This window comes from Macaca nemestrina, chromosome 10, assembly GCF_043159975.1.
Source record: "Macaca nemestrina isolate mMacNem1 chromosome 10, mMacNem.hap1, whole genome shotgun sequence".
NCBI classification, from domain to species: domain Eukaryota; kingdom Metazoa; phylum Chordata; class Mammalia; order Primates; family Cercopithecidae; genus Macaca; species Macaca nemestrina.
This window is the reverse complement of record NC_092134.1, coordinates 21901179-21922130: the sequence shown is the minus strand read 5'-3', so window position 1 is coordinate 21922130 and position 20952 is coordinate 21901179. Positions and strand designations below refer to the sequence as shown.

General features: G+C 51.1%; 1 protein-coding gene across 2 annotated transcripts; it reads right to left on the bottom strand.

The window, feature by feature from the left end:
* Positions 1-81: 81 nt before the first annotated feature.
* Positions 82-6180, bottom strand: PHETA1 (PH domain containing endocytic trafficking adaptor 1). 2 transcript variants are annotated; one of them, XM_011761015.3, is made up of 3 exons: positions 5624-6180; positions 3373-3517; positions 82-960 (listed from the first exon to the last, which is right to left on the bottom strand). In XM_011761015.3, the coding sequence occupies exon 3, from the start codon at positions 922-924 to the stop codon at positions 217-219; it is 708 nt and encodes a 235-aa protein (XP_011759317.1). In that variant the 5' UTR covers positions 925-960; positions 3373-3517; positions 5624-6180; the 3' UTR covers positions 82-216. The 2 variants fall into 2 exon arrangements, with proteins under 2 accessions (XP_011759317.1, XP_070927185.1); XM_071071084.1 differs by lacking the exons at positions 3373-3517; positions 5624-6180 and adding an exon at positions 1081-3365.
* Positions 6181-20952: the final 14772 nt, after the last annotated feature.

The following is a 20952-nucleotide window of genomic DNA, read 5'->3' as shown; positions in this document are numbered from 1 at the left end:
CAAGGGTAGGCCTTCTGAATCACATGGTCCTAAAGGCCCATTCAGAATCCAGCACCTTCTCAGAGCCTGCATCCCCCAAAACCAGGCCATTCAGGGACTGGAGACCAGCTTTGCCCATGATTTCCCTCAGGACCAGCTCCCCCAGTCTCTCCAGGACCCAGCCTGTCCCAGAAGGCGTGGAGCTTGCGTCCCCCTAAAACAGGTGCCCTGGTGGCCTCAGGGCTGGACCCGGCTGCTGAGCCACTGGCCGCGCAGGGCCCGGATCTCCTGGCCATAGCACTCGTGCAGCCGGGCGAAGGGGGCCACATCCAGGGGCCCGTGGGGTGCCGAGGCCCGGCGGCGAGGCGGTGGCGGAGGGGGCTCGGGTCCAGGTCTGAAGGTGGCCTCAGTGCTCCAGACAGCGCAGCCATTCTCCTTGGGCGGGAGGGCGCTGGGACGGCGGGGCAGGGGCAGGGGCAGGGGCAGGGCTGGGACTGGGGCCGGGGCAGAGGGCAGGGACTGAGGCTGGGGCAGGGCCATGCCACCCCCGCCGCGCACAGCCGCCAGCTGCTGCTCCAGCTCACGCACCACCAGCCGCAGGTAGTCGAAGCTGGCACGCGACAGGGCCTTGACCCAACCCTCCATGGCGGCCTGACTCTCAGCGGCCAGCACGTAGGTGCGCGCCCGGGTCCCCGCGAAGCGCACGGCGAAGGCGAACTCCTCCGCAGCCTCCACCAGCTCCACGGTGCAGCCCTCCAGGATGATGACGCCCACAGGCTCGCGGCTGGCCGCATCCTCGAAGTAGAAGAGCATGTTCCCGCGCAGGACGAACCAGCGCCGGTGGTAGGCTGCATGTCGCCCGCCCTTCTTGTACAGGAAGCCTGCGTTGTCCACTGGGGCGTCGCAGGTGGCGTAGAAGGCCAGGCTGCGCTCGTTCAGCTTCATGGCGGCAATCGCCGGGCCTGGAGGGGAGCCCGGGGCCTGGACCCCATGGAAGGGCTGTTACGCACAAGGCCACTGATGCTGGGTCACCCAGTGCCCCGAGGCGACCTTGCGGCCACTCTACATCCCCGTTTCACAGATGAGGAAACTGACACTCACAGGGTGGAAGCAGGCAGCCCATGTGCCCACAACTCCTAAGGAGCAGAGACAGGACTGGAACCTGGGTCTCACCAGCCTCCCCAGACAGCCTCATAACCTCCTGCCCTCCTGTATCCCTGAAATAATGTTGTGAGTTCCTGCCGCATGCCAGACATTTCAGAGGGATGAACTCACTTGATCTCACAATAGACCTTAGGTTACAGGGACTGGCCTGGCTTGGGTTCAACAGATGAGGAAACAGGCACAGAGAGGTTAACTGCCTCCCCGGTGTCACAAAGCAGGTTGGGCAGGGCTGAAATCCAAACCCAGGCCTCATTTCAGACGCTGCTGTTTCCATCATCCCAAGAACAAGACCAGCTGGCCTTCAACAGTCCCTGCCAGGTCCCAGCCCTGACTGTGGTTCGACCTTGGTTTGTCCGTCCATGAAATAGGGATATGGGCGGAACCAACTTCAGAGACTTGTAGAGATTGACTTCATTCATGGAATGTTTATTAAGCATCTACTGTGTGCCAGGCACTGTTCCAGGCCTAGGGATAGAGCAAAAACAAGATGGACAGGGTCCCTGCCCTTGTGGTATTGAAATGCCACTGGCAAGTGAAAGGGAGCAGACAGTTAACAGATAAGACGTCTGCCAGGTAGTCTCATGTCCTGTGGAAAATAAGACAGGGGCTGGGCGCAGTAGCTCACGCCTGTAATCCTAGGGCTTTGGGAGGCCAAGGCCGATCCTTCTCACCTGAGGTCAGGAGTTCAAGACCAGCTTGGCCAACATGGCAAAACCCCATCTCTACTAAAAATAAAAAAAAAAACAGCCAGGTGTAGTGGTGCACACCCATAATCCCAGCTATTTGGGAGACTGAGGCAGAAGAATCGCTTGAACCCAAGAGGCGGAGGTTGCAGTGAGCCGAGATCACGCCATTGCACTCCACCCTGGGCAACAGAGCAAGACTCCATCTCAAAAAAAAAAAAAAAAAAAAAGCCAGGCCTGGTGGGGAGTGCCTATAATCCCAGATACCTGGGAGGCTGAGGCAGGAAAACTGCTTGAACCCAGGAGGCAGAAGTTGCAGTCAGCCGAGATCGCACTACTGCACTCCTGCCTGGGGACAGAGCCAGACTCTATCTCAAAAAAAAGAATCTGGGCAAACATGCAAACCCAGGGTTAGGCTGACTTACAGGAAGGAGGGGCAGGGGGGCGTCCCATGCCATTTAGCATAGAGGACTCTAACTCCATGCCGTCAGGCACAGTGACCCCATTCACTTTCCCCCAAGGAGTATACGATGGGGCAATGCTGGCCAGGAAGGACTTATCGGGAGGTGGCATCTGCGTCCCTGGCCTGGCCACCTTCCCTTGGGGTTTTCCACGGCCATTTTAAGAGCCCACCTTATCTCCCACTGTAGAGCCTCAGCCTGCATAGGATGGTAGCTACATTTTTCAAGAGGCAAAGCATATAAAGTCCTGGTACGCAGTAGGCACTCAGTGTTCATTGCCCTGCCTGGGTGGCGTCTTTCTCAGAGCCTGGTGGAATGAGGTCAGGGTGGTGGCTCTCCTAGGAGCAGCTGACCGCAGTGAGGCCCTGTCGGACTACCTGACCTAGGGTGGAAGGGGTTGTCCTTGCCACCTCCTGTCACCCACACAGGCAGTCAGGGAAGGCTTCCTAGAAGAGGGAACATGAATTGTGACTTAGAAACTGAGAAAATGCCCATCAATGATAGAGTGTATAAAGAAAATGTGGTATATATACACCATGGAAAACTATCCAGCCATAAAAAGGAATGAGATCATGTCCTTTGCAGGGAAATAGATGAAGCTGGAAGCCATCATCCTCAGCAAATTAACACAGGAACAGAAAACCAAATACCGCATGTTCTTACTCCTAAGTAGGAGTTGAACAATGAGAACACGTGGACACAGGGAGGGGCAGAACACACACGGGGGCCTGTTGGGTGATGGGGGTGAGGGGAGGGAACTTAGAGAACAGGTCAATAGGTGCAGCAGGCCACCATGGCACACGTATACCTATGTGACAAACCTGCATGTTCTGCACATGTATCACGGAACTTAAAATAAAAAAAGAAACTGAGGTCAGTCTGTCCTGACCTAGTGGGGGGCCAAGGCCAGAGCCCCCAAAGTCTCCAGGTGTTGAATCCCCACCCTGCCTCTCAGATACAGCTGTCCCTCTCTAAGCCACAGGGATTCAAGCATTCCCCACACCACCACCCATCAACTCCCATGTGGATGCTGGTCCCAGTTCTCACAGGACCCTCCCGCCCCACTTGCCCAGTTCCGCTCCTACCTCTCAGGCCACCACTCGCCTCCCTGCCCTCTGTTCAGCTCCAGCCTCAGCTTGCTCTTCTCTGGATTCAAATGTCAGCTCTGCAGCATCTGGGCTGGGGAACCCCAGGCAGGCTATTAACCTCTCTGGGCCTCCGTTTCTGCATCTGTAAAATGGGATCGTAACAGTGCCTAAGTCAGGGCTGTTGTGACAATGATACAGTGACTACACGGACTTTGCGGAGCATGGGGCCAGGCACACAACGCCTGCTGAGCACAGCTGCAGTTCACATTCTTCTTGGCTTTTCCCCAAACGTCCCCGTGTCATACTTCTGATCTCAGCAAATGGCCCTTGGTTTCCCTCTCACCCCCACATCTGATCACATATCAAGTCCAGTTGATCCCGCCTCTCCAGCGTCTTCCAAATCAGTTGCCTAATCTGTCCACTCCACCTCCCCATTCTAGGCCCCATCACCATTCACTGGAACGGCTGCTGTAGCCTCCACACAAGTCTCCTTGCCCCCCCGTCCATGTTCCTTAAGGTAAGATCCAAGCCTCCTTCCTAGGCTCTTCTCCGAGCCACACTGAAATCCACTCCCCACAGAGGGATCCTGTGAAAATTAAGTCCAATCACACTCCTCCTCTGCTCTAAACCCTCCCATGGCTCCCTACTTCTCTCAGCATAAAATTAAATCCTTAGGCAGGGTGCGGTGGCTCACACCTGTAATGCTAGCACTTTGGGAGGCTGAGGCCGGAGGATCGCTTGAGTTAGAGACCAGCCTGGACAACACAGCAAGACCCTACCTCCACAAAAAATAGAAAAAAAAAATAGCTGGGCATGTTGACACAAGCCTCTAGTCCTAGCTGTCTGGGAGGCTAACATGGAAGGACCCCTTGAACTTGGGAGTGATCATGCCACTGCACTCCAGCCTGGGCGACATAGTGAGATCCTGCCTCAAAAAAAAAAAAAACAAAAAAAAAAAAACAGTCCAAGCCTCCCATGGCTTCCAAGTTCCCTTTTCCTACCTCTTTCCCCCTTGTTCACTCAGCTCCAGCCATCCTGGCCTCCTTTCTGTTCCTTAAATACACCAGATACATCCCCACCTCCAAGACTTGGTCCCGGCTGTCTGCCTGCAGGTCTTCACAAGGCCAGTTCCCCATCCTTTGGTCTCAGCCTAGCTGTCACCTCCTCAGAGAGGTGGTCCCTGGCCACCCTATGCATAAGAGGCCCTCCAGTCCCTCTCCTGTGCCTCCACCTGAAATTATTAATACCTGGGTCATTTTTGTCTGCTCTAGGAAAGCTGGGGCGTTTGTGGTGTGAATTCCAGTGCCAGGCATGCAGTAGGTGCTCACATAGCTGTTTGATTCATTCTGCAGGTATCTTCTGAAACTTCTCAACGGCCCCATGACAAGGGGTCTCACCCCACATTCACAGATGTGGAAATGGACACAGGGAGGTTCAATAAGTTGGCCAGAGGCATACAACTGTGCCCAGAATCACATGCTCCAGGCAAGCCACCCAAATAAAGGAGCCAATCTTGGGGTCTCTCCACCCCATCAAGGCCAAAGGAATAGCAACTTCCCTCCTGCTCAGCAAACCACCTCCCTGCACTGCCCAGATGGAGGCCAAACTGCTTCAAAGTCACCAGCAGGCACAGGACCCAGCTCTGCCCATGACCCCTGCCTCCACCAGAACAGGGAAGGCAGGAAACTGCAGGGGCACAGGCTCCAGCCTTGCCTGGAGCGAAGGCCTGGTCCCTGCCTTATCTCCCCACACTGTTTTCCAAGAAGTTCAGAGTCCGCTGTGGGCACTGCTGCTGATTCAACAGCCCAGGGCCAGACAGGAAGCTGGAGGGAGCCTGGCCCCGTGCTGCTCCCAAGGCAAAGTTCCTGCCTCTGCAGGTCCAGGCTGGAAGGCCTTGGACAAGTCGTTTCACCTTTCCAAGCCTCAGTTTCCTCGTCTGTTAAAATGGGCTGTGTGGCAAGGGTCCATGAGCTAAAAGAAGGAAAACCCACTGGCAAACTATGGGAAATGGATTGCAAATATCAGCTGCTGTGAGTCGGGGTTTTCTCAGCCTCATCTGCAAAATGGGGATGTTAACTTCCATCCCTCTATGGGCTGAGTGAATTTACTCCTGAAGAGTCATTTTGCAAAATGCTTTCAGGGAAAGAGCTGTCAAAAAGGCAAATAATTCATCCAAGATCTCCAGGGGCACAGCTGGCCTGGAACCCAGGTCTCTGGGGAGACTGAAGCATGGCATTTTGGCACTCACTTTAACGAAAGAAGCCAGAACCACAGGTCCTGGGGTTGAATCCAACTGCCCTCAGTGTCCCCCAGCAGCGGGCGTGGGGAAGAGGGTGTGGCAGGCACAGGCTGAAAAACATGTGTGCCAAGAACACTGAAGACCAGCCTGTCCGTCAGCGCACCAGCAGGGACCCCAGGGACGTGCCAGCACCGCCGTCCAGACACAGGCAGCCCCCTTGCCCACGGCAGGGGCTGCTTCTCCAGGTGTGGCCCTGCTCCCGGCTGCTCTCTGTCCCTTTGTGTGTTGTGCGTGGCAGCTCTCTTAAGTTCCTTAAAGGACAGTCAGGGCCCCAGATGGGTGATCAGCGGCAGAATAGGGGGCTTGTCCGCAGTCCCCCACAGCGGCAGACGTCCCTATGGGCTGAGGGCGGGGAGGGTGGTCATCGGCCAAGTTCGCCTCGGCAGCTGGAGAAGTGACCACTGGTGCAAAGTCCCAGCAGGGAAGATCCCCGCAGCGCGCTCTCCAGGTGGCCGGGGAACCCCGAGGCCCAGGGCGGCCTGACCCGGGTCCCGTGTCCCGGTGCAGGTCCCCCCGCCAGGCCCGCCTTACCTCGCAGCGCAGGCCTAGGGCGGCGACGGGACGGGAGGCGCGAGGCTGGGGGGTGGCCCGGCCATGGTCCAGGACTGGCCCGGTTGCGGCAACCGCGGCAGCAGCGCTTTGTCTCCTGGGCGGCCGGGGCGGCGCAGCCGCGGGAGAGCTCAGATCCGACGGAAGGAGGCGGGAGCAACCGGACAGTCCGCGACCCACGGGCGCGCCCCTTTAACCCTTCCCAGCCTGCTCGCGCCGGGACCGCCCTCGCGTTCTTCCCGCCTCCCGATTGGCCGGCCCCGAACCGGCACGCCCCCGGATTCGCCACGCCCCCGTGAGCCCGCCCTCGAAATCACTCTTAAAGGGTCCGCTCGTGGCTCTCGACTCCCCAGTGCCCTAGCCCAGAAAAGAGGATTCAAGCCCGGGAAGCTCATTGCGCTTCCAAAGGTAAGGACCGGCTCAGGTCGTGGATTAGCCTGGAAAAAGCATTTGGGGATCCTGGGCGGGCCATTCGCTGAAGTGCTAGGCTTAAGTCCAAACTCCCCCTAGGACAAGGCAGGAGCCAGTAGTTCAAGACCAGCCTGGGCAGCATAGGGAGACCACCATCTCTACAAATAATAAAAGTATTTGCTAAACCTGGGTTGCCAGGTTTAGCAAATTTAACTCCCAGTTATATTAGAAAAATAGCTCTAACTCCTGAAAAATGTGTAATTGGCAGAAAACAGCTGAATCCAGTACATTTCCATACAGCACTGTTCCATACCGACAGGGCGCCTCTCAAGCTTCCCCTGGCTCCAGGTGAAGAAAGTTCTGGAATGGGGCAGACTTGAGTTCGAGTCGCACTAGGCCACTGAACACTGTGTGAGCTTAGAGAAATCATTTCACTTCTCTAAGCCTCCGTTTCCTCATCCGGAAAATAAAGACGATCATGATATGTAAAGTGCACGGCACAAAAGAAAGCTCTCAAGAAATAGGAATTGCTGTTGTTTTTGCCCTGCCCAAAATAACACAGTTCCAGCTCCTTGAACCCTTCCTTACTTCCTGTTCCTGATGCCTCTTCTCCACCACCTGCCACCTCCCAATCACTATTCAGTCCTGGCCTGAAAGCAGGAAGAACAGGTCAGACCAGGCTCAGCTCTCCATCGTTCAGCCTCTCATTAAGTGCCTACTGTGTGCCAGGCACTGCTCCTGAACCAGGTAAGTAGGTGCAGCCAAGAATCAAGACAACACAAATGAGTTCTGTAAGTTATTCATGCTAGGACTGTACGCTAAGGCAATGGGGCAGAAAGCCTGGGAGTGCAGTTTTTGTTGTTGTTGTTGTTTTTGTTTGTTTGTTTGTGACACAGGTTGGAGTGCTGTGGCACAATCACAGCTTGTTGTAACCTGAACTCCTGGGTTCAACCAATCCTCCCACCTCAGCCTCCCAAGTAGCTGGGACTACAGGTGTGTGCCACCACACCCAGCTAATTTTTTGTAAATTTTTTGTAGAGATGGAGGGCCTTGATATCTTGCCTAGGCTGGAAGTGCAGCTTTTAGACAAGGTGGTCAGGGAAGGCCTCTCTGAGGAGCAGAGACCTGGAGGAATGAGGGAGGGAGCCATGTGCTATCTGGAAGAAGGATGTCCCAAGCAGAGGGAACAGCAAGTACAAAAGCCCTGAAATGGGGCCATCCTGGGCATGTTTGAAGAACAACAAGGAGACCAGTAGAGCTAGGTGAGCAAACGGAAGAGTAGTAGGAAAATAGGTCAGGTGGCTGGGCGCAGTGGCTCACGCCTGTAATTCCAGCACTTCGTGAGGCCGAGGTGGGTCAATCACTTGAGGTCAGGAGTTCAAGACCAGCCTGGCCAACATGGTGAAACCTGGTCTCTACTAAAAATACAAAAAAATAAAAATAAAAAAAATAGCCAGGCATGGTTGCGTACACCTGTAATCCCAGTTACTTGGGAGGCTGAGACAGGAAAATCACTTGAACCCGGGAGGCAGAGGTTGCAGTGAGCCAGGATTGCACCACTGCACTGCAGCCTGGGTGACAGAGCAAGACTCTGTCAAAAAAAGAAAAAAAAAACAAAACAATAGATCAGAGATTATTGGCAAAACCAGGTGACCTAGGGGCTTAAGGACCAGAGGAAAGATTTTGCTTTCCCTCTAAGAAGAATAGGGAGCCATGGGAAGGTTTTGAGCAGAGGAGGGACATGGTCTGTGTTAGATTTAACATGGTCCCTAACTGTTATGGGAGGATGGACTTCAGGGAATGACAGTAGAAGCCAGGAGACCAGGGAGGACACTGCTGCAGTAGTTCAAGCAAGCGATGGTGGTGGCTTAGAGTGGAGCAGTGGAGGTGGAGAGAAGTGGTTAATTATAGATATATATTTAATGGATATATGTATTAGTCCATTTTCACACTGCTGATAAAGACATACCTGAAACTGGGAACAAAAAGAGGTTTAATTGGACTTACAGTTCCACATGACTAAGGAGGCCTTGGAATCTTGGCGGGAGGTGAAAGACACTTCCTACATGGTGGTGGCAAGAGAAAGTGAGGAAGAAACAAAAGTGGAAACCCCTGATAAACCCTTCATATCTCATGAGACTTATTCACTATCACAAGAATAGCATAGGAAAGACTGGCCCCCATGATTCAATGACCTCCCCCTGGGTCCCACCCACAACACTTGGGAGTTCTGGGAGATACAATTCAAGTTCAGATTTTGGTGGGGATACAGCCAAACTATATCATTTTGCCCCGCCCCCTCCAAATCTCATGTCCTCACATTTCAAAACCAATCATGCCTTCCCAACAGTCCCCCAAAGTCTTAACTCATTTCAGAATTAACCCAAAAGTCCACAGTCCAAAGTCTCATCTGAGACAAGGCAAGTCCCTTCTGCCTATGAGCCTGTAAAATCAAAAGCAAGCTAGTTACTTCCTAGATATAATGGGGATGGAGGTATTTGGTAAATACAGCCATTCCAAATAGGAGAAGTTGGCCAAAACAAAGGAGTTACAGGGCCCATGCAAGTCTGAAATCCAGCAGGGCAGTCAAATTTTAAAGCTCCAAAATGATTTCCTTTGACTCCAGGTCTCACATCCAGGTCACTAAATGCAAGAGAAGGGTTCCCATGGTCTTGGGCAGCTCCACTCCTGTGCCTTTGCAGGGTACAGGCTCCCTCCTGGCTGCTTTCACGGGCTGGTAGTGAGTGTCTGTGGCTTTTCCAGGCGCACAGTGCAAGCTGTCAGTGAATCTACCATTCCAGAGTCTAGAGGATGGTGGCCCTCTTCTCACAGCTCCACTAGGCAGTACCCCAGTAGGGACTCTGTGTGGGGGCTCTGAATCCCACATTTCCCTTCTGCACCACCCTAGCAGAGGTTCTCCATGAGGGCCCCACCCCTGCAGCAAACTTTTGCCTGGGCATCCAGGCATTTCCATACATCTTCTGAAATCTAGGCGGAGGTTCCCAAACCTGAACTCTTGACTTCTGAGTACCCACAGACTCAATACCATGTGGAAGCTGCCAAGGCTTGGGGCTTCCACCCTCTGAAACCACAGCCCGAGCTCTGTGTTGGCACCTTTCAGCCATGGCTGGAGCAGCTGGGACACCGGACACCAAGTCCCTAGGATGCACACAGCACAGGGACCTGGGGCCTGGCCCACAAAACCACTTTTCCTCCTGGGCCTCTAGACCTGTGATGAAAGGGGCTGCGAGGAAGTTCTCTGACATGGTCTGGAGACATTTTCTCCATGGTCTTGGGGATTAACATTAGGCTCCTTGCTACTTATGCAAATTTCTGAAGCTGGCTTGAATTTCTCCCCAGAAAATGGGCTTTTCTTTCTATTGCAAGTGACTTTTTCTTTTTTTTCTTTTGAGAGAGAGAGTCTCACTCTGTTGCCTAGGCTGTAGTGCAGTGGTGTGATCTCAGCTCACTGCAACCTCTACCTCCTGGGTTCAAGCGATTCTCCTGTCTCAGCCTCCTGAGTAGGTGGCACCAGGTGTGCACCACTGCACCTGGCTAATTTTTTGTCAGGGTTTCACTATCTTGGCCAGGCTGGTCTTGAACTCCTGACCTCAGGTAATCCGCCCACTTTGGCCTCCCAAAGTGCTGAGATTACAGGCATGAGCCACCACTTCCAACCTGCAAGTTACCTCTTGAATGCTTTGCTGCTTAGAAATTTCTTCCACCAGATACTCTAAATCATCTCTCTCAAGTTCAAAGTTCCACAGATCTCTAGGGCAGGGGCAAAATGCCACCAGTCTCTTTGCTAAAACATAACAAGAGTTGCCTCTCCTCCAGTTCCCAAGAAGTTCCACATCTCCATCTGAGACCACCTCAGCCTGAGTTTTATTGTCGATATCACTATCAGCATTTTGGCAAAGTCATTCAATGAGTCTCTAGGAAGTTTGAAACATTCCCACATTTTCTTGTCTTCTTCTGAGCCCTCCAGACTGTTCCAACCTCTGCCTGTTACCCAGTTTCAATGTCACTTCCACATTTTTACATATCTTGTCAGCAACACCCCACTCCTGGTACCAATTTACTGTATTCGTCCATTTTTGCACTGCTGATAATGACATACCCAAAACTGGGAACAAAAAGATATTTTTTGTTTGTTTTTGTTTTTGTTTTTGTTTGAGATGGAGTCTCACTCTGTCACCCAGGCTGGAGTACAGTGGCGCAGTCTCGGCTCACTGCAACCTCTGCCTCCCAGATTCAAGTGATTCTTCTGCCTCAGCCTGCTGAGTAGCTGGGATTACAGCTGCCACCATGCCCAGCTAATTTTTTGTATTTTTAGTAGAGATGGAGTTTCACCATGTTGGCCAGGTTGGTCTTGAACTCCTGATCTCTTTATTCTTCTTCTTATTATTATTATACTTTAAGTTCTAGGGTACATGTGCACAACGTGCAGGTTTGTTACATATGTATACATGTGCCATGTTGGTGTGCTTCACCCATTAACTCATCATTTACATTAGGTAAATCTCCTAATGCTATCCCTCCCTGCTTCCCCCACCCCACGACAGGCCCCAATGTGTGATGTTTCTCATCCTGTGTCCAAGTGTCAAACTCCTGACCTCTTGATCCACCTGCCTCTGCCTCCCAAAGTGCTGGATTACAGGCATGAGCCACCACACCCAGCCAAAAAGAGGTTTAATTGGACTTACAGTTCCATGTGGCTGCAGAGGCCTCAGAATCATGGTGGGAGGCGAAAGGCAAGGCACTTGTTACATGGTGGCAGCAGGAGAAAATGAGGAAGAAGCAAAAGTAGAAACCCCTTATAAACCCATCAGATATCATGAGACTTATTCACTATCATGAGAATAACATGGGAAAGACTGGCCCCCATGATTCAATGACCTCCCCCAGCGCCCCTCCCACAACACTTGGGAATTCTGGGAGATACAATTCAAGCTGAGATTTCAGTGGGGACACAGCCACACCATATTAATATATATTTAAGATATATATAAGATTTGCTGATATGTTGCATGTGGGGAATGAGAGACAGAGAGAGAGTAAGGGAGAAGACCACCCCTCATATCATCTTATGCCCAATTTCTGCCTCCAAAGAAAGAAGAAGTAAAAACTAAAAGGCAGAAATGAAATCCACAGGCAGACAGCCCGGCGCACCCTGGGCCTGGTAGTTAAAGATCGACTCCTGACCTAATCAGTTATGTTATCTATAGATTACAGACATTGTATAGAAATGCACTGTGAAAATCCCTATCTTGTTTTGTTCCGATCTAATTACCAGTGCATGCAGCCCCCAGTCATGTACCCCCTGCTTGCTCAGTCAATCACGACCCTCTCACACGCACCCCCTTAGAGTTGTGAACCCTTAAAAGGGACAGGAATTGCTCACTCGGGGGGCTCGGCTCTTGAGACAGAAGTCTTGCCGATGCCCCTGGCCGAATAAACCCCTTCCTTCTTTTTTTTTTTTTTTTTTTGAGATGGAGTCTCGCTCTGTCGCCCAAGCTGGAGTGCAGTGGCCGGATCTCAGCTCACTGCGAGCTCCGCCTCCTGGGTTTACAGCATTCTCCTGCCTCAGTCTCCCAAGTAGCTGGGACTACAGGCGCCCGCCACCTTGCCCGGCTAGTTTTTTGTATTTTTTAGCAGAGACGGGGTTTCACCGTGTTAGCCAGGATGGTCTACAATCTCCGGACCTCGTGATCCGCCCGTCTCGGCCTCCCAAAGTGCTGGGATTACAGGCTTGAGCCACCGCGCTCGGCAACCCCTTCTTTCTTTAACTCGGTGTCTGAGGAGTTTTGTCTGCAGCTCTTCCTGCTACAAGAGAAAGGAAGAAAAGGACTTAAGAATAACTCCACGGGCCGGGCGCGGTGGTTCACGCCTGTAATCCTAGCACTTTGGGAGGCCGAGGCGGGTGGATCACAAGGTCAGGAGTTCAGGATCAGCCTGGCCAAGATGGTGAAACCCCGTCTCTACTAAAAATACAAAAAAAATTATCCGGGCGTGGTGGTGGGCGCCTGTAATCCCAGCTACTCGGGAGGCTGAGCCAGAGAATTGCTTAAAGGTGGGAGGCAGAGGATGCAGTGAGCTAAGATACAGTGAGCCCCACTGCACTTCAGCCCAGGCCACAGAGCAAAACTCCATCTCAAAAAAAAAAAGAATAACTCCAGGGCCACATACGCTGGCTCACACCTGTAATCCCAGCACTTTGGGAAGCTGAGGCAGGAGGATCACTTGAGCCTGGGAGTTTGAGACCAGCTTGGGCAACACAGGGAGAGACCCCATCTCTACAAATAATAAAAATATTACCCAGGGCTGGACACAGTGGCTCATACTAGCAGTCCCAGAACTTTGGGAGGCTGAGGTGGGTGGAACCTCGTCTCTACAAAAAAATAAAAAATAAAAATAAAAAGGACTCTCGGCCGGGCGCGGTGGCTCAAGCCTGTAATCCCAGCACTTTGGGAGGTGGAGATGGGCGGATCACAAGGTCAGGAGATCGAGACCATCCTGGCTAATACGGTGAAACCCCGTCTCTACTAAAAAATACAAAAAACTAGCCGGGTGAGGTGGCGGGCGCCTGTGGTCCCAGCTACTTGGGAGGCTGAGGCAGGAGAATGGCGTAAACCCGGTAGGCGGAGCTTGCAGTGCGCTGAGATCTGGCCACTGCACTCCAGCCTGGGCAGCAGAGCCAGACTCCGTCTCAAAAAAAAAAAAAAAAAGGACTCTCAACTTTTGGACCTAAGTAATGGGAAAAATGGAGATTTGAAGGGAAAAATCCAGATTAGTCTTTTCATCAGATTGAGCTGGAATAACTGGATATTCATATAGAAACAAATAGCCTTGATACTTACCTCATGCCATACATAAAAATTAACTCAAAATAAATCAAACTCTTACACATAAAAGCTAAACTCTAAAATCTCTAGAAGAAAATAGGGGCGGCTGGGCACAACGGCTCACGCCTGTAATCCCAGCACTTTGGGAGGCCAAGCAAGTTGGAAGGATCGCCTGAGTTTGTGACCAGCCTGGGCAAAATAGTAAGAATCTCTCTCTTAAAAAAAAAAATGTTTTTTAATGCCGGGCAGGGTGGCTCATGCCTGTAATCCCATCACTTTGGGAGGCCGAGGTGGGTGGATCACGAGGTCAGGAGATCGAGACCATCCTGGCTAACACAGTGAAACCCCGTCTCTACTAAAAATACAAAAAATTAGCTGGGCGTGGTGGTGCACGCCTGTAGTCCCAGCTACTGGGAGGCTGAGGCAGGAGAATGGTGTGAACCCGGGAGGCAGAGCTTGCAGTGAGCCGAGATGCACCACTGCACTCCAGCCTGGGCGACAAAGCAAGACTCTGTCTCAAAAAAAAAAAAAAAAGTTTTTTAATTCGCTGGGTGTGGTGGCACATGCCTGTAGTCCCAGCTACTCAGAAAGCTGAGGCAGAAGGATCACTTGAGCCCAGGAGGTCAAGGCTGCAGTGAACTAGGATCACGCCACTGCACCCCAGCCTGGACAACAGAGTGAGACCCTGTCTCTAAAAAATAAGTAAATAAGGTTGGGCACGATGGCTCATGCCTGTAATCCCAGCACTTTGGGAGGCCGAGGTGGGCAGATCACGAGGTTGGGAGTTTGAGACCAGCCTGGCCAACGTGGTGAAGACTCGTCTCTACTAAAGATACAAAAAATTGGGCCGGGCACAGTGGCTTATGCCTGTAATCCCAGCATTTTGGGAGGCCAAGGCGAGTGGATCGCCTGAGGTCAGGAGTTGGAGACCAACCTTACCAATATGGTGAAACCCCATCTCTATTAAAAATACAAAAAATTAGCCAGGTGTGGTGGCGTGCGCCTGTAGTCCCAGCTACTTGGGAGGCTGAGCCAGGAGAATTGCTTGAACCTAGGAGGCAGAGGTTGCAGTAGCTGAGATTGCGCCACTGCACTCCAGCCTGGGCGACAGAGCAAGACTCCGTCTCAAAAAAAAAAAAAAAAAAAAGATACAAAAAATTAGCCAGGCATGGTGGCACATGCCTGTAATCCCACCTACTCAGGAGGCTGAGGCAGGAGAATCACTTGTACCCAGGAGGTGCAGGTTGCAGTGAGCCAAGGTCATGCCATTGCACTCCAGCCTGGGCCACAGGGCAAGACTCCATCTCAAAAAAAAAAAAAAAAAAAGGAAATAAAAATAATAAAATAAAAAATAGAAAATCTTTACAACTTTAGGATAAAGATTTGTTAAGACTCAAAGAGCATAAACTTGAAAACATTAAAAATTGGACTTCAGTAAGTTTGGGGTTTTTTGTTTTGTTTTGTTTTTTTGAGACAGGATTTTGTCTCAAAATTGCCCAGGCCGGAGTGCAATCTTGGCTCACTGCAACCTCTGCCTCCCGGGTTCAAGCATTTCTCCTGCCTCAGCCTCCTGAGTAGCTGGGACTACAGGTGTGTGCCACCATGCCTGGCTAATTTTTGTATTTTTAGTAGAGATGGAGTTTTGCCATGTTGGCCATGCTGGTCTTGACCTCCTGACCTCAGGTGATCCGCCGGCCTCACCCTCACAAAGTGTTGGGGTTACAGGTATGAGCCACCGCACCTGGCCCATATTGACTTTAAAAAATATAAAGTTTGTTTTTAAAACCTGTTAAAAGAGAGAGAGAGAGGGAGAGAGGAAGGAAGGAAGGAAAAGGGAAGGGGAAAGGAAAAGGAAAGATACCATCAGAGAAACAAAAAGATAAGCCACCACCTGAGAAAAAAAAATGTTCTTGATATATATATCTGACAGAATCTAAATGCCAGAGCTATATAATGAAGTCTTACAACCCAATAATAAGATAAGCAACCCGATCTGAAGACAGGCAAAATATTTGTGTGTGTGTGTGTTTGTGTTTGAGATAGGGTTTGGTCCTGTTGCCCAGGCTAGAGTGCAGTGGCACGATCTCTGCTCACTACAACCTCTGCCTCTCAGGCTCAAACCATCCTCCCATCTCAGCCTCTCAAGTAGCTGGGACTACAGGCATGCGCCACCATGCCTGGCTAATTTTTTTTTTTTTTTTTTTTTTTTTTTTTTGGATTTTTGGTTGAGATGGAGTTTCACCATGTTGCCCAGGCTGGTCTCAAACTCCTGCACTCAAGCAATCCTCCCACCTCGGCCTCCTGAAGTGCTGGAATTACAGGCGTAAGCCACCACGCCTGGCCCAGGACAAAGGTTTTAACAGATATTTTATAAAAATCTATAATATGGGCCGGGCGCAGTGGCTCAAGCCTGTAATCCCAGCACTTTGGGAGGCCAAGGTGGGTGGATCACGAGGTCAGGAGATCGAGACCATCCTGGCTAACATGGTGAAACCCCGTCTCTACTAAAAATACAAAAAACTAGCCGGGCGTGGTGGCGGGCGCCTGTAGTCCCAGCTACTCGGAGGCTGAGGTGGGAGAATGGCATGAACCCGGGAGGTGGAGCTTGCAGTGAGCCGAGATCGGGCCACTGCACTCCAGCCTGGGCCACACAGTGAGACTCCATCTCAAAAAAAAAAAAAAAAAAAAAATCTATAATATGGGCCAGGCACAGTGGCTGATGCCTGTAATCCCAGCACTTTAGGAGGCCAAGGTGGGCGGATCACAAGGTCAAGAGATTGAGACCATCCTGGCTAACATGGTGAAACCCCATCTCTACTAAAACTACAAAAAGTAACTGGGTGTGGTAGCGTGCACCAGTAGTCCCAGCTACTCAGGAGGCTGAGGCAGAAGAATGGCATGAACCTGGGAGGCAGAGCTTGCAGTGAGCCAAGATCGCGCCACTGTACTCCAGCCTGGGTACATTGAGACTCCGTCTCAAATGGCTAATAAGCAATGAAAAGATGCCCAGTGTCATTACACATCAGAGAAATGCAAATTGACACCAAATGAGCTAATACCATGTTCCAGTTAGAAAGGCCAAAATTAAAAAGACTGACAACACCAAGTGCTGGTGAGGATGTGGAACAACTGAACTTCCATACGCTGATGGGAAGGTAGAATGGTATAGCCACTCTGGAAAGCAAATTGGCAATTTCTTGTAAAAATGAACAGAAACTCGGCCAGGCAAGGTGGCTCATACCTGTAATCCCAGCACTGTGGGAGGCTGAGGTGGGTGGATTCACCTGAGGCCAGGGGTTTGAGACCAGCCTGGTCAACATGGTGAAACCCCGTCTCTACTAAAAATACAAAAATTAGCTGGGCCTGGTGGCAGGCGCCTGTAATCCCAGCTACTTGGGAGGCTGAGGCAGGAGAATTGCTTGAACCTGGGAGGTGGAGGTTGCAGTGAGCCAAGATCACACCACTGCACTCCAGCCTGGGTGACAGAGCAAGACTCCGTCTCAAAAACTAAAAATAAAAAGGCCGGGTGCAGTATCTCACACCTGTAATCCCAGCACTTTGGGAGGCCAAGACAAGTGGATTACCTGAGGTCAGGATCGAGACCAGCCTGACCAATATGGCAAAACCCTGTCTTTATTGAAAATACAAAAATTAGCCAGGCATGGTGGCGTGTGCCTGTAGTCCCAGCTACTTGGGAGCCTGAGGCAGAAGAGTTGTTTGAACCTGGGAGGTGGAGGTTGCAGTTAGCCGAAATTGCACCACTGCACTCCAGCCTGGGTGAGAGAGCGACACTCTGTCTCAAAAAAAAATGAACAGAAACTCACCAGTAATCCCACTCCAAAGTACTTACCAAAAAGAAAATGAAAACATGATCACACAAAGACCTGTATATGACTATTCATAGCAACCTTATTCAGAAACACCAGAAACTAGCAACAATTCAAATGTTCATCCACAGATATATGGAGAAACAAATTATGGTACATCCATATGATGGAATAGTGCTTAGCCATGAAAAGAAATAAAGTTTCCATTGACATTAAATAACCAGGAGAGCCAGGCACAACGGCTCACGCCTATAATCCCAGCACTTTGGGAGGCCAAGACAGGCAGATCACCTGAGGTCAGGAGTTCGAGACCAGCCTGGCCAACATGGTGAAACCCCGCCTCTACTAAAAATACAAAAATTAGCTGGGCATGGTGGCAGGTGCCTGTAATCCCAGCTCCTCAGGAGGCTGAGGCAGGAGAATCGCTTGAACCCAGGAGGTGGAGGTTGCAGTGAGCCAAGATTGTGCCACTGCACTCCAGACTGGGTGACAAAGCAAGACTCTGTCTCAAAATAAAACAAATAACCAGGAGAGAGAAATCCATAGAGCAAGAAATATTTATGGTTGCCCAGGGTTGGTAGGTAAGGAGTAACTGCCAACCAGCACGAGGTTTCCATTTGCGGGGATGAAAAAGTTCTGGAACTAGATAGTGATGATGGTTGCCCAACAAAGTGAATGTACTTAATGTCATTGAACTGTACAGTTTAGCAGTTTAGAATGGTTAAAATCAGAGGTGGGGTGTGTGTGTGTGTGTGTGTGTGTGTGTGTGTGTGTGTGTGTGTGTGTGTTTGTCAAAAACCAAACCAGATTCAGGATAAAATGTTAAGTTTTATGTTATGTGTATTTTTCCACAATTAAAAAAAGGAAAGCGGCTGGGCACGGTGTCTCACACCTATAATCATAGCAGTTTGGGAGCCCAAGGGAGGAGGATTGTTTGAGCTCAGGAGTTCAAGACCAGCCTGGGCAACATAGGGAGACCCCCCCCATCTCTACAAATAATAAAAATATTAACCAGGCTTGGTGACACATACCTGTGGTTCCAGGTACTGAGGGGCTGAGGTGAGAGGATTGCTTGAGCCCAGGAGGTTGAAGCTGCAGTGAGCTGTGATCACGCCACTGTACTCCAGCCTGGGTGGCAGAACGAGACCCTGTCTCAAAAAAAAAAAAAAAAAAAAAGAAGAAGAGGCCGGGCACAGTGGCTCACGCCTGTAATCCCAGCACTTTGGGAGGCCAAGGCAAGCAGATCACCTGAGGTTGGAAGTTTGAGACCAGCCTGACCAACATGGAGAAACCCCGTCTCTACTAAAAATACAAAATTAGCTGGGTATGGTGGCGCATGCCTGTAATCCCAGCTACTTGGGAGGCCGAGACAGGAGAATGGCTTGAACCCGGGAGGCAGAGGTTGCAGTGAGCCAAGATCGCACCTTTGCACTCCAGCCTGGGCAACAAGAGCGAAACTCCATCTCAAAAAAAAAAAAAAAAAGAAGAAGTACATGCAACAACCTGGATGCCTCTCAGACATTGAGATTCTGAGCAAAAGATGCTGACTGGGTCCAAGTGAAACATGATGGTGGCTTGGAAAAGGGAACAGCTATGAAAAACTGTACAAGATGGTCACAAGTTAGAAGTGAGAGGTGAAAGGATGGGAAGAATCGAGGCAGTGGCCAGGTTCCTGGTCTGAACATCTCAGCAACTTGAGCAGGGGGACAGGACCAGGACTCAGAGAAAAGAGTGTAAGTTTGGTTTTAAACATGCGGAGAGACTCATTACGTGTGAAACAACCAACATCACCTCTTCTAGGAAGACCTCTTTGACTACCTGCTCTGTGGCCACCCCCATCATTGCCAACCCTCGCTGATCTCATTTTCTCCACAGCTCTCATCACTGCCTGAGAAGTTTCTTATCTATTTATCTGTTCGGTGTCCATGAACACAGGAATCTTTATCTTCTTGACCACCACCAGATCTCCAACACCTGTCTCCATACTTAGCACACAGTAGGTGCTCAGTAAATGCTTGTGGGATTAATGGAGCACACTTCTGGGATGTAATCTCCATGAAAGCTGAGGCTTTTGTTTTAGCACTGCCATGTTCCCAGCACGTGGCACACAGCAGATCTTCGCTAAGTGCTTATTAGATGAGGAGAGTACCCACAAAAAGACAGTCCCACCTTCTCATGGGAAGGCAGGCTGCCAGCCCAGCCCTGGCTATGGATGTTCTAGCAGGGTAGGGTTTCCCGCTGAGCTTCCCACACCCTGTCCCCTTCCCCAAGGCCTCTTATCCACTTCTACCATGCTGTCAGCAAACCCAGATCCCGTACTTTGTGTATGCCTCAGATTTCACAGGTCTGCCCTGGCTCAATCCGTTGTTGGTCACAGTCAGAGAGAAGGTCCCTGAGCCTTTGACCCATGGCATGGGGAAATGAATGCCTGGTCAGGTCAGGGACTCTTGGCTGTGTGATCCTAGGGAAGCCCCCCCTGCTCTGGGCTTCACTCTGTTCAGGGCAGACAGGCTGTGTGGACCTTGGAGATTAGATGTATGGTACCCCCAGAAAGACACACACATACACACACACACACACACAGAGTTCCATGGAAGGCATATTGCCCATTCCCGCTGCCTGGGCAATCAGAGCGGTCCGTGCCCCTGGCTATGATGAGGGGTTCAAGGATGGACATGTGACCCATGCCTGGCCAGCCAGGCTCAGACCTGAGACCCTGTTAAGTGGGAGGAGCACAGCCTGCCTGATAGTGAAGCCAGTGCAGAGGGCAGATGTGGAGGGAGAAGGCTACCAGGCAGCATCAGTGGAGCCCCTGGATTCTGGGCCAACACTAACACTGGCATCATTCCCAGGGTAGGAAGGGCAAGGTGGAGTGTCCCCAAGTCTAGACGTTCACCAGGAAAGGAAAATGCCAGGCATATGGACATATGGGCCTCAATGTGGGGGAAATTCCAGGGGGCCTGCGAATCTTGGTTCTCAGAGCCCCTCATGCTGGAGTCAAAGGTTGACCTGGGTGAAGGAGGCAGAAAGCAGAGAGCATGAGCCTGGCTTTTTTTGGGGGGGTTGAGTGCGGGGGGTTCCTTTTATACATTTTTTTTTAATTAAGGTAAAATTCACAAAACAAAAAGTTAACCATTTTAAAATGAATAATTTAGGGCCAGGCATGGTGGCTCACGCCTGTAATCCTAACACTTTGGGAGGCCAAGGCGGAAGGATCACTTTGAGCCCAGGAGCTAGAGACCAGCCTGGGCAATACAGTGAGATCCCATCTCTCCAAATTTTTTTTTTTTTTTTTGAGTCAGAGTCTCGCTCTGTCGTCCAGGCTGGAGTGCAGTGGCACAATCTTGGCTCACTGCAAGCTCCGCCTCCCGGGTTCACACCATTCTCCTGCCTCAGCCTCCCGTGTAGCTGGGACTACAGGTGCCCGCCACCACACCTGGCTAATTTTTTGTACTTTTAGTAGAGACGGGGTTTCACCATGTTAGCCAGGATGGTCTCGATCTCCTGACCTCGCGATCTGCCTGACTCAGCTTCCCAAAGTGCTGGGATTACAGGCGTGAGCCACCGTGCTCGGTCCTAAATTTTTTTTTTAATTAGAGTCTCACTGAATATGACCACTGCTTTTAGGGTTCATGTGTCTCTCTTC